The sequence below is a fragment of the Clytia hemisphaerica genome, unplaced genomic scaffold (assembly GCF_902728285.1).
Source record: "Clytia hemisphaerica strain Z4C2 unplaced genomic scaffold, Clytia hemisphaerica genome assembly, whole genome shotgun sequence".
Classification (NCBI taxonomy): Eukaryota; Metazoa; Cnidaria; class Hydrozoa; order Leptothecata; family Clytiidae; genus Clytia; species Clytia hemisphaerica.
Genome location: NW_027104060.1, coordinates 1254232 through 1270716, shown reverse-complemented (window position 1 = coordinate 1270716; position 16485 = coordinate 1254232). Strand labels below are relative to the sequence as shown.

The 16485-nt window shown below is 34.8% G+C and overlaps 2 protein-coding genes across 2 annotated transcripts; both read left to right on the top strand.

Moving 5' to 3' along the window:
• The first annotated feature begins 11432 nt into the window (after positions 1-11432).
• Positions 11433-12738, top strand: LOC136812443 (solute carrier family 25 member 44-like). The gene is made up of 2 exons (XM_067068940.1): positions 11433-12202; positions 12457-12738. The coding sequence occupies exons 1-2, from the start codon at positions 11462-11464 to the stop codon at positions 12655-12657; spliced, it is 942 nt and encodes a 313-aa protein (XP_066925041.1). The 5' UTR covers positions 11433-11461; the 3' UTR covers positions 12658-12738.
• A 1992-nt stretch (positions 12739-14730) lies between these two features.
• On the top strand, positions 14731-16211 carry LOC136812442 (tubulin epsilon chain-like). Its single transcript, XM_067068939.1, has one exon. It carries the CDS (start codon positions 14784-14786, stop codon positions 16143-16145), a length of 1362 nt encoding a protein of 453 aa, XP_066925040.1. The 5' UTR covers positions 14731-14783; the 3' UTR covers positions 16146-16211.
• Positions 16212-16485: the final 274 nt, after the last annotated feature.

Below are 16485 nucleotides of genomic sequence, written 5' to 3'. Positions count from 1 at the left end.
TTTAATGAAGCTTATGGACATTTTTCAACAAAATTAAATATGAAATAAAATGTAAAAACTAGACAAACAGTAAATATAATGCCTCTACATTCATTTCTCCTTATGTCACTTTCATTAAAATTCCAAGAGACACCAACCAAAACATAAAATAATTCACAATGGGTCCATTTGTCTATCTATATATTTCATACTAAAAGGTCCTAGGACCCATTATCCGTACATTTGTTTGTTTAAAAAAATGAAAATTTGTTTCACACGATGGTGGCATTTGGGGAAAAGATGGCAAAAATGGAAGTTTACACCTACCTTGGTAGTAACTGTTTTCAGAAAAGATTTCCAGGTACCACCCCTGCTTTTGAGTGATATCATCAAAAACATGCTCAAATTACCCTAAATTGCGATCATTTTTCAACCTAAAGCCATTTTTGTGCTAGATTTTCTTTTAATTTACTTGGTGAACAGCTGTTGAGAACATTTTAATGATAATTAGGGAAAGCATAATTTCAAAGTTGGGTCTGAGAAAAGTTAATTTTTTTTCGTCCATTTATAACAAAAATATTTTTTTAACAAAGAATTTTTTTCACAAAAAAATTCATTTTTTGTGAACATTTTTGAAAGTTCTTTAAAAAGAATTAAAATATAAGCACTTACTACACCAAAAGTGCTAGTTTTAGTTTTTGGCACCACCTCCAAACAGCAGTTACTACACTGTGTAGTAACTGTTTTCATAACTTCTGAATACAGTACCACCACGGTAGTAAGTGTCATACTGTCTTGTAGTAACTGCGTGCCCCCCCCCCCCTGTTTGATGTTTGAGCTCTGAGTTTGGGAAGAAGCACCTTAAATTATCAATATCATTGACCGATTCATAATTTTGATAACAAAAATCACATTCATGGTCTTGAGAAGTCTGTTTACAATCTCTTTGATATCGGAACTATTTGACAGTTTCAGTATCAGGCGGTAATCACAAATATCTTCGTTTCGCGTTGCCCGACCGACTCTCGAAAATTGAGTAGAATTGAGTCGGTGAGTCTGTAAATTTGTCGGACTTTTTCTGTCATGACCTTTCCTTCATTCAAAAATTTTATTGTTGTTGATTTTTTGCGAGCAATTTCTAGCGCATTCGCAGCATTTTGACTTTGTTTATCATTACATGCGCCATTTTGGGGGATCGGAGGTCACAAGTTTTCAAAGGTCATAATTTTTAAACCACCCATTACACGCGGTTGTTTTGGCTGCTGGCTGGCTGGCAGTTTACTCCAAAAATGCACTCCAAAAATGGATGGAAAAATGGAAACCCGAAATTTTTCATGACCGACCGACCGACTCACTTTTTAGACCCAACGAGGCAGGACGCGAAATGAACATATTTGCGATTGCCGCCTCATATGCAATCAATTCAACAATTTTGTCTTTGTTGGTCACTAGATAGCCCTATCATATGCTTCTGCTGCTGTTGTATTTTACAGGCCATGGGTCATGCTGTATCATGATGGACAAAATAAAATCCTCCAGAAATTCCTCACAACAAGATTCAAAGCAAATCATTCCCATAATTTTTGAGTTTCTACAATGACAATATCCATTCTCTCCCTTGTATAAATTTCGTCTTATGACTGTTCTTTTTTCTTGAGGTAGAAATAAATCCAGACAAACATGTCCCTCTCAGGTGTCAGGACTCAGCTTCTTGCAAAGTTTTCCAAGTTTGTTTTCTCTCTGTCTTCCTTTTCATCATAATCACAACAGTTTACAAAACATCAAACTGACACTGATAAAAATCCATTAAAGTATTCTCAGGGTCAACAGAAGTCTATTTTCAACCCATTTTAATCATCAAAACTCCATAAAACTGCATGAAGAGCACAAAGGTTTAAAACCACTGTAAACCAGTGTAAACAGTTTTTCCAGGAGTTAGTTCATGTAATGTTTCCAGCTCACCCAAATAGACACTAATACGCATGCGTAATTTGCCGTTCTTTTCAACCACAAGCAGTTAATTCCCGTGACAATCAAAGAGGAATGAATCTCTAGGGGTGGAACAGTCACTTTTGGTCGGGGTTGTGGATGGCCAATATGGAATTTGTCGTTCTTTAAAAATTTGTCGTTCTTTTTGTCGCTTTTTCATAGTTATTTGTCGTTCTTTTTAGATGATCTGGAAACATTAGATGAACAGAATGTATAAATGTCCGCCATCAAATCACAGTGAAAAAATGCAAGTCTAGAAAAACATAATTTTTGTCAATAATTTGAACACCCCCGTGTCACAGACCCGCTGGGCACCCCCACCCGCTGAAAAAAAGGTCCAAAATTTTGTCCCCGGGGAAAAAAACAGGCTAAATTTGCCTCCGGGGAATCCCCACTGAAAACTTTTAATTTTTCTAGATCCCCACTAAGTAGCTCTTCAAAATTTTTATTTAGTCTCCCAGTGTCTCACATTCTAGACTAGGCCTGTTCATAACAAAAAATCGGGATTTTCTAGCCTTGCTGAGGGCGTACTACTTAGGTAAAGAAATCTGTCAGTTTGTTTCGCTTAGCTTGCGAGCCTGCAAAATATATATTTAAAGGTATTTCAAAATCAAAACAAATATGGTAGACAATCTGAATTGGATGTTAAAAAAAATTGGCTGGCTGGATGAAGTTGTTTGACAATGAACAGTCAGTCTTAAAATAAAGATTATCAGTTAAGAGTTAATCAAAGATAGAATAACAGTTAGCAGTTTTTTTAACATAAGTTTTCAAACTAAAGTTTTGCATAAATTCTGTTGATGTTTTTGAGCATAGGCGGGTAGCAGGGTTTTCTCAAAATCTTCAAGTTTCAGTGGGGACCGGCAGGGAAATAAAAATTTTGAAGAGCTACTTAGTGGGGATCTAGAAAAATTAAAAGTTTTCAGTGGGGATTCCCCGGAGGCAAATTTAGCCCGTTTTTTTCCCCGGGGACAAAATTTTGGACCTTTTTTTCAGCGGGTGGGGGTGCCCAGCGGGTCTGTGACACGGGGGTGTATGTTGTTTATTATTTGACCAGCGGCACAGCAGAATCACAAGTTTTTATGGCTTGAAAGTCAAAACTGAAGGATATAAAAATATAACTTTCTAGGGTGGTTTTGTTGAACCTAGGGGATGGAGGTTTTGAGGGCATTCTGCCCTTTGAAATCAGACCCTACAGTTGCAGAGGAAATTTAGCCAAATTTGAGCCTTATGCGGTTGGCCAGTTTTCAGAGCATGGCAGAAATCATCGAGATCTTGAGGGCAGAGATTTCTCACTTTCTAAGGGCAGGGGCAAAATTTTGATAATATTTACCAGGGGCAAAATTATTGAAAACTGGCTATATTTACCTATTTTTCTGGCTTTTTTGTGGTGGGGCAGAGTTTTATGTTGGAAATTTTCCATGACGACATGCTCTGAAAACTGGGCGGTTGGCGGTGTACATTTTTTTGAAAATCTTTGACCAAGGTAGAGTCCCCTGCCCAGTTTGCAACCGGTCTAGTTTGCGACCAAATGTTTTTGAACCCTGAAAAATCATATAAAAACAAACCTTTGGAGAATTTCTTTTGGTAGCTTATCTGCCTTGACCTATTTCCCGTACCGTAGGTTGGTCTAATGTCGACATCCCTCTTCTAATTGATTGTATCTCTTACTTTTGACATAATTGCTTCTTTCCACTCATTCAAAGTTGACTTTTTGATACCAGATTTTGCTTCAATGTTAGTTATACAATCATCCAGGCTTCGAAGAATCTCTTCCAAGGCTCTATCAAAATTTATAGTTCTAGGTTCTCTATAGTTGGGACCCTTGGCTAAAAGTTTTCTGAGTTTGTCATTCTCAACACGCAAATCACCAGTGATAACATGTTTATGAAACATATCAGAAAATGGAGAGTTACAATAATTGCATGGGTCTGATATATATATAGTATGAAAATATAAAATGTTTTCTCCTGTCAAACCTACAAACAACAAAGAGTGGCAGAATTCTTTTTTCTCTTAGAGAGACGATGTTACAATGAAAGGGTAATTAGTCCTCTCTGGGTCCCTCTGTCTTTATCCTGGCTTAAGACAGGCTGACTGTCATTTAAGACAGTCAGGCGACATTACCCCAGCGGCCTGTACAAGATGACAACAAACTCCAGGTAGACTGACAGGAGAAGAAAACAAAAAATGAATCAACAAAGGTGTAAACACCTTAGACTCCTTTGGAGCCGACTGCACTAGACACCAGGCAGGGGACATCCTCTCACATCCTGATGTACTAGGCAAATATACCGGGTGACCCACGAAAAAGTTCGGACCTTTCTCGGCGTCTTGAGGCAGAACTTAAATGTCCCAAAGTGCTCAGAGTTTTGGTATTTAAAAAGTAGATATCCTAACTTAAAATTTGAGCTATCACTTTTTAAATTTGACGCACAAGTTCCCTACTTATGACCTTTTAAACTCAAAATTCACTTTTCGGAAAGTGTAAAAACCACGTAAAAAGAGGTATTAAATTAATGCAATCAATTAGAAAATCTCTTATAAATTGACTTATTTAACGAGTTTTATGACATTAATAATTATTAAAAACAACTTTGAAAGTAGTTTTTGTTTAAAACAAGACTAGTTTTTATCAAAATTGGCACTTTCAAGGAATTTTCTCAAAAACTGTATATCAAAAACGTCTAAAAATACCTAATTTGATACCCTTTTTTAACTGTTTTTTACACTTTCCGAAAAGTGAATTTTGAGTTTAAAAGCTCATAACTAGGGAACTTGTGCATCAAATTTAAAAAGTAATGGCTCGGATTTTAAGTTAGGATATCTACTTTCTAAATAATATAACTCCAAGCACTTTGGGACATTTGTTCGGCCTCAAGACGCCGAGAAACGTCCGAAATTTTTCGTGGGTCACCCGGTATATAGTATGAAAATATAAAATGTTTTCTCCTGTCAGACCTACAAACAACAAAGAGTGTGTAGGTCAAAAACTGAGGAACAGATTATGTGTTTTCTTGAAATATTTTTTTACTCATATTGAGTTACGTCTTTCCATCTTAACTCATATTGAGTTGCTTTCTTCCTTATAGTCATGTTTTAGATCACTATTTTTCCATTGATGGGTTTCTATGTCATTATATTTTCCTTTTCAACTCCAACCTGATCGATTTTCTGTGAATGTTCATTCTAGATTTTTGTTGTAATTTGTATTATCTTTTTGTTTTGTGGGTTTTGTCTTTAGTGTTTCCATTTTGAGTAGTTGAAGGTTTTATACTTCTAGACTATTATACATATTTGTTAAATATAATTTTTGATTACAAATATACTTTACATTGCATTTAAAGATTGAAAAATGTCGATTCTACTTAGTTCTTTGTTTTCATGTCTAACCCCCGTCTTAAAAGAAGTCCCAGAATCCCGAGATTCTGGCAGCCGGGCGTTCAAAACAATGGCATTTTTATTTTTCCGCCCACTTACAAATTTTTCTTTAAAATAGGCATTTAAAGTATCAAATTCAAAAATAATAGTATAAAACCTTATTTTCTACCGTAAAGTCCTTCTTCTAAAATGAAAAAACAAAATGCATTAGAAAAATAAAGAAATTACGAGTGTTCTCAAGCCACCCAAAATTAACTTTCATTTGTCGCGTGTCATCAAATTGTTGTATACGTCACGATCTATGTCAACCATTGTCCAATCCCGTAAGCGATTGAAGTGCCGTCAGTAATAATTTGAGAAGAGAACAATAACATTATGACATCACACAAATAAATTACGCTGGGAAAGTCCGCGAGGACAACACGTGGTTTTAACATTTTTCCCTCACAAGTTTGGGGGGAAAACGAAAGTACTCTATATTTTACGCATGGGGAAGTGTAAGAAAGATTTCCAAAATAGAAAAGTTTCGTTTTGGGGTAAAGAATAAATCGTGAATTTAAACAAGTTTCTATTTTGCAATTTTTCTACAGAGCCAAAAGATTTTTTCTATTGTTCTTGCTCGATTGCCTCTAAGGATAAGTTTCGTAGGAATGAGGCTATCGAGACATAATGTGATGAATTTGCGGGAAAACGAAATTTAACATTTCTCTAGGCTGCTTAGAGTGCACTTTTTCTCACCTTCTGATCCTTACATTGTTACAGAGCACTTTTCTACGTGTTATTGCTGTATGTAGGCAGCATATAGACATGACGTCAGTTGTCCCTTGAGACGTCCTTCCATAAATAATTATCTTCTTTATTCAGAATGCACGGCAATTAGTTTTGATAGTAATTAATTTTTGCGTGCATTCTTTGTACAGTCTTTTCTACATTTGCGTTCTCGTTTTTTGATTCGCCCTTTTTTTCATACTGACTCCTGATTCGTTGATTTTTCAGTGACGTTTTTATGCTCATTTCAGTTTTTGAGACTTACGAATTTTTGTTGATGTGAGATGTTTTTTATGTTTTCATGAGTGAGGATCGTCGTGATTGTCGTGTTGTCCCGCGTACGCAGATCTTGCCAAAGGATGCGGAACGTGCATTTGAGCGCACGTCAACTTGAAATTTTCGATAAATGCAATGGTTTGACAGATGGTTGTTTACCTTGTGGAATCCATACTGCATGGCACATTTTTGTGACAATTGATTGGAGTAACCTTTCCTACTACATCAATTGATCTCATCGAAAACTATTTTTATGGCTTGAGATCAAACCAAATATCTGCAACTGTCAAGTCAGATTTAAAGCAACATTTGGATTTCGAAATATTTTAACATTTAGACTTTATAATTTTATTGGAAATGTCATGTCATGGTTAAACTTTACATTCAGCCGAACAATGATTTTTTTGTCATGTTGTCTATATATACACGGTTCAGTGTATTTGAGTAAACGCTTTTACGACAAAGATCATACATACGCCATCGAATATTGGGTGATTGTGGTCAGTAACATTTGTTGAGGAGGTATGCTGCGAAGAACAGACAAATTATTTATTAATGGACCTTATCAGAGTTTTTGACTTTTCTAAAAAAGCGATGCATTGTGGGATTGTTTCGAGTGTGTTACAAATAATATCTCTTAGGAACTCCTCGACGCTCGAGGGAATTCTATTGTAATTCTCAACTTCAGTTGAGCTACAATCTGACAATGTCTGTCTGTCTGTCTGTGTGTGTGTCTGTCTGTCTGTCACAAAAACTTTAGGGCAGCCTGGAGACTTCAAAAATGCTTGGATTTGGCTGAAATTTGGCACACTTGTTCCTTGGGTGAATATCTGGGGGTGTTTTTTTCATTTTTTGAAAATTTTGATTTTTGGGGCCTGGGGACGAGTTTTTCGCCAAAACGAGGCTAAAACTTTGGGGCAGCCTGGAGACTTCAAAAATGCTTGGATTTGGCTGAAATTTGGCACACTTGTTCCTTGGGTGAATATCTGAGGGGGTTTTTTTCATTTTTTGAAAATTTTGATTTTTGGGGCCTGGGGACGAGTTTTTCGCCAAAACGAGGCTAAAACTTTGGGGCAGCCTGGAGACTTCAAAAATGGTCATATTTGGCTGAAATTTGGCACACTTGTTCCTTGGGTGAATATCTGGGGGTGTTTTTTTCATTTTTTAAAAATTTGATTTTTGGGGCCTGGGGACGAGTTTTCCGCCAAAACGAGGCTAAAACTTTAGAGCAGAGCCTACAGGCCTCAAAAATGGTTGGATTTGGCTGAAATTTGGCACACTTGTTCCTTGGGTGAATATCTGGGGGTCTACAATCGGGCCTATGAATAATTTGAAGCCACTGAAGTTGAGCCCAGTGCGTTGCGCACGTTTGACTATACACATCGCTTTTTTAGAAAAATCAAAAACTTCAATAAGGTCTATTATTCAACACGACATAAGAAAAACTTTGTTGTAGTTTGAGATCAAGCAAACGCAAACATTACCAGATTCCCATCAAGATTCAATATTAATATTATGTAGCTACGTATAATATAATACAACACAAGAAGGGGGACAAATTGTGAATGTTTTGGTGGTACCGTGAGATTGGGTAACTTGCATCAGTGGAGGCTAACATGCATAGCCCTCAAATGAATGACCTGGCTGGTCATTAAAATACAACTACGCAACAACTAAATACAGCTCCGCTCGCAGCTCTACTCTAGCATTTTTGTTTTGATTTAACTTTGTATTTTAATGACCAGCCAGGTCTTTCATTTGAGGGCTATGCATGTTAGCCTCCACTGATGCAAGTTACCCAATCTCACAGTACATGGGATGTTTTGTGTGTGACATGTGATGCCTTAATGACATTAAATTTTACATGTTAAGGCAGCAATCAGAAAATACACTTCCATTTTATTTTTAATCTTTTTAAGTCAGTAGTAGAAAATTTCAAATTCACTGCTGCTGGTGGTCATTATTCAGTTCAAACACTTTAAATAATTTCCAAATAAAATAAGCTCTTTCACAGCATTTTCCTCAAAATTCTTGACCATGTTACTGGCAAAATGAAATGCATCCGGAGAGGTTTGTGATGGCTGCCTTATAATATTGGAATGTTTCAAGGGGTTTGAAGTCATTGCATGATTTGCTTTTTTGATTGCATGAATGTATGAAAACTAGTAGTGAATTTATAAATTAGTGATATTTTTGTAAAAATGGATTTTATTCTTTACAACTTTTAGTTATGACATCCTAAACTATCAAAAAGTCCATATTACAATGTCACATTTACTGTAATATTTTAAAACTACAGAATCAAAACAATGACGAGAAAGACTACATTATTACTAAAACTACACATCAATGTGTTATTGTTTTATGACTTCATGATTGAAATAGGGTCATTTTTTCACAGGATACGTTTGTTGAAAAATTCTAGAAGGATCTTTTAAAACTCATCAAATTATTTTCAGTTTAAAAGCTCTGTATGAAATATTCTGTGTTACCCTTTTAAATACCACTGTAATCCCCCTATGTTACTAAGTCCATGTCCATGCTACAATGTTACTCTTTACAGTTTTATTTTTTTATTTTTGTTATTTTACCTTGTGAAAAGTTGTATTGAGCGGATATCTTTATACTTTTTCCAGGAAGATTTTTTGAAACTACTACAAAAGTATTACAAAATTTTTTATCTGTCTTTTAATTTTTTCAACATCCTCTTCTTTGAAATTATTGTTATGACTCACTGGCAATAAATTCTTGGTGAAATGTAAAGGTCTTATTAGTTTGTTTTTTAAATTCTGTATTAATAATGGAGTCGTCGATTTCTTAAACATTTTGAAATTTCTTCGCTTTGCGAAAACAGAACGCTCGTTCCGCAAGCCCTTTTATGTTGATTTCGAATTTGATTCTGTGTATTAGGTGGTTTATAGATTCATTAACTTTGATGTTTTTTATTCTCTTATAATTTATGCGACGTCAAAACAGCACGCATAATCTAGGGCGCAGAGAACGCGCCTTTGTCCAAACGCGAGAAATAGTATAGACTTTCCACATTCAAATTTGTCCATTTTTTTGGTACTCAACGCGTAAAAGCAAAATAGATTATTTTCAGCCAATCAGACGCGAGAACAATGCCGCGCCGCGCTCTAGAATAAAACAAGAGCCAAAAGAGATATTTTTGTTTTGGATTTGTTTTGTTGTTACATTGATACTTTTTAAAGTCGATTCGCTTTGTGTGCACCCAGGGGAACACTTTTGAAAACGATCTTACGTTCGGCCAAAAATCAGGTCTCTAAAATCGGACCCTTACAGTGCAGGAAAAACTTGGCTGAAAATCTACCCTTATAGTGCAATTTTTCGAAATTTTGTGCCCTTTTCAGGGCAAAATTTTTTGAAATTTCTCAAATTTTACCTCAAAATTTGGTATCTTCTCAAATTTTACACCCTTACAGTTTACTTTTTCCCACTTGCTCACAAATCAACCCTTACATACAGTGCACTTTCCAAAGTCCAAAAAACCTACCCTTAAGGGCCGCACGTTCGGTAGGTCACTTAACTGGAGTGCCCCCCCCCCAGGAGTGTGCACCATGTCGTCAGTCAGCGTCAGTGCCTAATTTCCTTGTGAGTGGTTTCCACATATTAGGAAAAAACAGTGCACACTTAAAGCGAATGGACTTTAGTTTACATTATACATTGTGTTAGTTTGAAAATTGATTGATTCTTGTTTTGCTCATATTCATTCATTTTTCAATTTGAGTAATTTAACGTATAGAGTTATGATAGTTTGATCGCAATAATGTGACGTTTTCTGGGTCCTACAATGTTTTTATGTGCTTTTTAATTGGAGTTGACTGGTTTTTATGTTCTTTACCTCTTATTTTCCAAAAAATTACCGCTTTTCAACATTCGAGAGTTGAACAATAATGAGTTCTTAGCGTCATTTAGAAAAAAATCAAAATTGTCCCACAAAATGCAGGTCAGTGGCCCACAGAATGCTGGTCATATAAAATTTGATGTAGGTTTTTTTCACAGATTTGTCAAGCTTTTATGTTTCTTGAAATAAGTAGCTTTAAGGATATATTTTATTATTGTACCCCCTTTAATCGAGTCAATTTTTATAGTTTTTTTTATATAGACAAAGTTATTGGAAAAAACTGTATTTTTACGTTTTGTACGTCAAATACTTCACCCGAATTTCACCCAAAACACACTTGCTTACTCTTTCTTTTTATATTGTGATGTATCTTACATGCTTTTTGACCAAACTAATTCAAATGTTCAATGTTGTTGACATTAGTTCAAATTTATAGCCAATTTTCGAAAAACCTGCATTCTGTGGGGCACCTGTATTCTGTTGGCCAGGGACTAAGAATTTTAAGTGCATATATACGATTCTCAACAACAAGGCCTGAAATAACAATATTTTGAGAATTGGTCTAAAAAGCAGGATAGCCAATTGGGGTAGCCAATTTGGCTAGGTTGTGGGGTAGCCGTGTATTTAACAGACCAGAGTAAAAAATAAAAACTTTTTAGCTGATAATTCTCATTGGAGCCAAGGGGTAAAATTTTGGAAAGATATTATAGATTCTTGCCAAAGCTAGAAAAAAATTTGGCACCAACTTGCAAAATGTTAAATTATTCAGTTTTTGTTTCTACATTGCCTTCATTAAACTTTTATTATTCGTTTTATAAACAGGTAGGTCCATAAATGTATTGCTTGTTTTTATCAACTTTGCTTGGTAATATTCTATCTCATTCAAAAAAAAATTTTGCTTTGACCTCCCCTGATTACCATATTTATACTTTGGGTCATTTACCATGCTTAGATTATCTAAAAAGTTTTTACTTTACAAAAAAATGGCTAATTTCAGGATTCAAGCCTTAGCAACCTGGTTGCTTATCAAAAATGTATGCATTACTAGTATTTGATTCCGGGATAATCAGTGATTGGGAAGTAATAATAATTAATTAGGGCAATATTTAGTTCAAGTTTAAGAATTGACCTCACTGTTACAATAATTCACAAATTTCTTTTCTTTATTTTTTAGATCATTAAAAAAAAATTAATTTAAGAAATATGTCAGAATGTATAGCACAGCAGGAAGAAATTATTCATCAAGAAAACATCAAACACATCAGTTGGGATGATTTGGACAAGCGGAAATATTATACTATCGGTCCCACTATTATGTTGGGAGTTCGAATTATTGTTTACCCCCCAATGCTGATCAAAACCCGTTTACAAGTTCAAAAACATAAAAGTAATTATAATGGGACTTTAGATGCTTTTCGTAAGATTTATAAATATGAAGGAATTCGTGGTTATTACAAAGGCTTTGGTACAAGTACTTTGAGTATGTTTTCTGGACAGATTTATATCACCACTTTTGAAGTTATCCGTGAAAAAGCTCCAACCAGTCAGGCTTCAAAAAGTCTTATTGCTGGGACGGTTGCTTCACTAGCAGGACAAACTTTGACCGTCCCAATTGATATAATCTCACAGAAACAAATGATGTATGGACAGAGAATACAAAAAGATGGTCAACCGAAACTTACTTCAGCATATTCAGTTGCTCAAAAAATTTTCCGTCAAAATGGATTAAGAGGTTTTTACAAAGGATATGTTGCTTCGATCCTGACTTACACCCCAAACTCTGGGATTTGGTGGGCTGCTTATTATAAGTTTACACAGTTCTACGGAAGTATGCGGCCTGCAGGGACACCAGATATGGTGATACAGGGAATGAGTGGACCATCTGCGGCCATTGTTGCCTCTTGGTTAACAAATCCAAATGATATCATCAGAACAAGGCTACAGGTGATTGGTTTTATTATTCGGAATGTTTTGAAAATGTCATTTATAAATCAAGAGTATGGATTCTGGTGATATCATTCAGTTATTATTAGCTCATAAACTCATCAACTTAGCATATTTTAACATCATGAAAGATATCGTTTAGTATTTTACTTGGCTCCGACTTCATTGAGCACTCTACAGCATCAATCATAAACAAAACTAAACATTTTGTCAGTCTTGTTTGTTAATCGTTTGTTAATCGTTTTTATTTTCAGGTTGAAGGTGGAAAAGATACTATCAAAACAACTTTGTTGAAATTGATCAAAGAAGAAGGTGTATTATCATTATGGACTAAGGGGTTGACTGCCAGATTTCTGTCTGCTATACCCTCTGGTTTCTTCCTAAGTGTTTCTTATGAACTTGTCAAAAAGTTGAGCATGAAGCCTGAAGCTAAGATGAAACAATGTGATGGGTGACCAAATCAAGTTTTGTTAGAGTTGCTGGTTGTTGGTGGTGAAAGTTTCATAGATTGCATCAAAGAAGATAGCTGTAGTGAAAAAAAGACTAGTTTAGTTAGGTAGATGAGTAGTACTTATTTTTAGGTAGATTTTTTTTATCTTAACCTTACCTTATAGAGCTTTTATTTGTAGTTAGAGTTTGGCTGTCTTTATTTCTTTATTGAAAATATCTTTTAAGGAAACTGCCTCAAGCTGTGATTTTTTCGGCACTTGGCTTTGACATTAACAAAAGGTTGCAATTTCTTGATCTAAAATTGATTTTCTATAGATGATTTCCAAAATTTCCAAACACTTGAAATTTCTTTTGCAAACTCAGTTGTTTCATAAGTCGAGGGAAATTTTCAAGTTTAGTCTTTAAATTATAATTATGAATTTGAAAAATGAAATTTGATTTCAATCTTATAAATTGTTTAAATTTATGGAATATTTTTACTACTTTTTTTAACAGTTTTATGTTTTCAAAAATCATACTAAGTTTTTAAATGTTGAATTTTCAATGCCCAGTCAAAAAAGCCCAAATTTTGGTTCTTCAATTCCTGGTCATTATAGAAAAGCCCAAAGGTATAAAGGTTTCAATACTCTAAAGATTTTGGGTACCAATAAGACAACGAGACAGAGTTTAAGCTATATTTTCTCAATTTCACATTTAATTTTTAATTTCTTTACAGAAAAAAAATACATATAAAGTAGAAGGGGCCACAGTTAAATTTTAAGAATGTAGCACACAACTCAAAACATAACCCCCCTTTAAAATATTAGTTTGCAAACAAGAAAAAAAGGGTCTACACCCCTAAGCTTTGGGTCTATTTTATATCTTCGTTCACATTACGAAAGGTTCAATCTCAAAACAAATGTCTTCTGGTAAATTTGTATTCTTGCACTTCCATTTTTTTGCGAGATGGGTCTTTTTGTTGTATGGAAACATTGATTATTTCTATGTAACTATGAAAAGTGTCTAATCTCAATATCAAAAATATATACTGTAAGGCACACTAATTTTAGATCGAACTGTCAGCCATGTGAACGACTATATTTTATCTTACATTAGTACAAACCAGGGGCAGGCTTACATTTTGGAAACATAAGGCTATGTGAATTTCTTGAGGTAAAGCATGTTCATAGAGATAATTTGTAAGTTATATGTTTATTATTGTTTATGAACTGTTATTTTATTATTGTTTTATTGTTATTTTTATACGTAATACATACAGCAATAATAATATATAGGGTGAATGGCTAAGAGGGGGTCTTTAAGAAGGGAGTCTCCTTTTTATGATCAAGATTATACACGTTTTTTTTATAAGGAACAAGTTTATAAGGAACTTGAGGCTCAAAATGGTCCGAAAAACTAGGAATTGTTAAGGAACTGCTCCGGCTGAGAATAACAAAACAAGTCAAGTCACAGAGAGTTAAACTTGAATTTAGATAACAAAATGTTGACGAAACAACGTTCAATAAACGTCTCTTTTTGCATTTTAGTCCATTGTTATACTTATACATAAGTCACATACTTAGCAAATCCAATCTGAACAGCTTAGTAAATAAGGAAACTGGATAAGGAACTTTGAGGCTGAAATTCTCTCAAAAAATAAGGAACTCCAGGCTCAGAGACAAGTTAAGGTTCCTTAAAAAAAAAAACGTGTATTTTTGCCCAATTTTATAGTATATTTCTCCTGTTTATTAAGGTAGACTTTTAGCAAGGAAGGTGGATCATTACAGAAGGACTACTTTAATAGGATAGAATTTTGCGGGGATTACATTTTGCAGATTTTGCGGTTTTGGGTGTCATCAGGCAAAATTAAGTCCCAATGGAAATTTGGAAAGGCCTTATTCGCAAAATATTTCTAAACAAAACTCAAAAAAGGTCAAATAAATACTTTTGAATGTTTACCGGTATCAAAGAAGCGCTAATAATGTGTATTTCAACAACCAACATACATGATTTGACAGTAAAAGGTCAAGCTGAATCAATGCAAAGGCTCTTATCACTGTATATTGTGTTTCTGTCCGTATGTTTTATTTTTCAGTTCCAAAAAAAATATTACAAATAATAAAATTGAAAGGAAGAAGGTTTAACCAGAGAGATGACACAATCTATTGTTGTTCAAGTCGGACAATGTGGGAATCAAATCGGATATCGTTTCTGGGATGCTGCTTTACGAGAATATGAAACATATGGAGAATCACAAGGCGATCCGAGTAGTTCGTTGAGTTTCTTTTCAAAAACTCCACTTGGTAAAAAAGCAAAGAAGCAAACATTGAAAGCGAGAGCTGTTTTGATTGATATGGAGGAGGGTGTGATTAATGAGATCTTGAGCAGTCGTTTACGTGGTCTATTTGACAACAATCAATTGATCACTGACGTCTCCGGGGCAGGGAATAATTGGGCTGTCGGACACCTTGAATATGGACAACAATATAAAGAAAGTTTTTTGGAAGTCATACGAAAGACGGTCGAGGATTGTGATTGTCTGCAATGTTTCTTTTGTATTCATTCAATGGGTGGAGGAACTGGTTCTGGTGTTGGAACTTTTGTTTTGAAATTATTGGAAGATGAATATCCAGAGATTTTTCGATTCTCAACTGTTGTCTATCCATCAGAAACTGATGATGTTATTACGTCACCTTACAATAGTGTACTAGCAATGCATAATTTGACTGAATCAGCTGATTGTGTTCTGTCCATTGAAAATCAAGCTTTATTGAGAATTGTACAGAAAATGAGCATGAAAAGCAAGAATGAGAAATTGTCTGGTGAGAAGAAGGGTGACTCGAAAGCCTTTGATGAAATGAATGATATAGTTGCAAATCTCCTGGTTAACTTAACATGCTCAGCCAGGTTTGAAGGCTCCTTGAACGTGGATTTGAATGAAATCTCAATGAATTTAGTTCCCTTCCCCAAGCTTCATTACATCACTTCAAGTATGGCTCCTATATATTCGTTATCAAAGAAAACAACTTTCCAAATGAGGAATACGAACCAAATGTTTACGGACACTTTCACCAAAGATTTCCAACTTATGAATGTTGATCCAGCTCGTGGACTCTACCTTGCATGTTCTCTTCTAGTACGTGGTAATGTTGAAATTTCAGATATCCGACAAAACATAGAACGTTTGAAACCTAATTTGAATTTTATACATTGGAATCAGGAGGGTTGGAAGGTGGGTCTATGCTCCATACCACCTTTGAATTCTTCTTCAGAATTGTTGACACTGGCCAACAGTACATGCTTCCATCACCCTTGCATTGATATTCGGAATCGCTTCATGAAGCTCTACAAACGAAAAGCCCATCTGCACCACTATACAAGAGTGGAAGGATTCGATGCTGGTCTTATTGAAGAGAGTTTACATTCTCTAGATAGCTTGATTGATCAATATGAAGACTTGGAACGCTCTACACAAAATCCTATTCCTAGTTTGGAAAGATTAAAAGTTGCGTGAAATGAAAGTTGGGTTGTTGTTTTCGTAAATTGTGTTCATAATATTTATTTGAAAGATACAATTCAAAGTTTTTCCTTCATCTGACCCAACCCTATAAACTTACCAGTCATCTCTACCAAGTCATTCGCACCAATATTATTGTTTTTAGTTTTTATGGATTTCCTGATATTTTCTGTACTTTATTTAAAAGGTTCTTGGAAAGTGAATATTATCTTTTTTCTTTTGGTAATCAACCCTTTTGGTCATAATTGATCATTCTCAAAAAGCTTTATTCTTAGTAGAATTTTCATCTCAGTGAAATACAAAAATGGTTTTTTTCTCAGTATTCAGCTATTCCCTA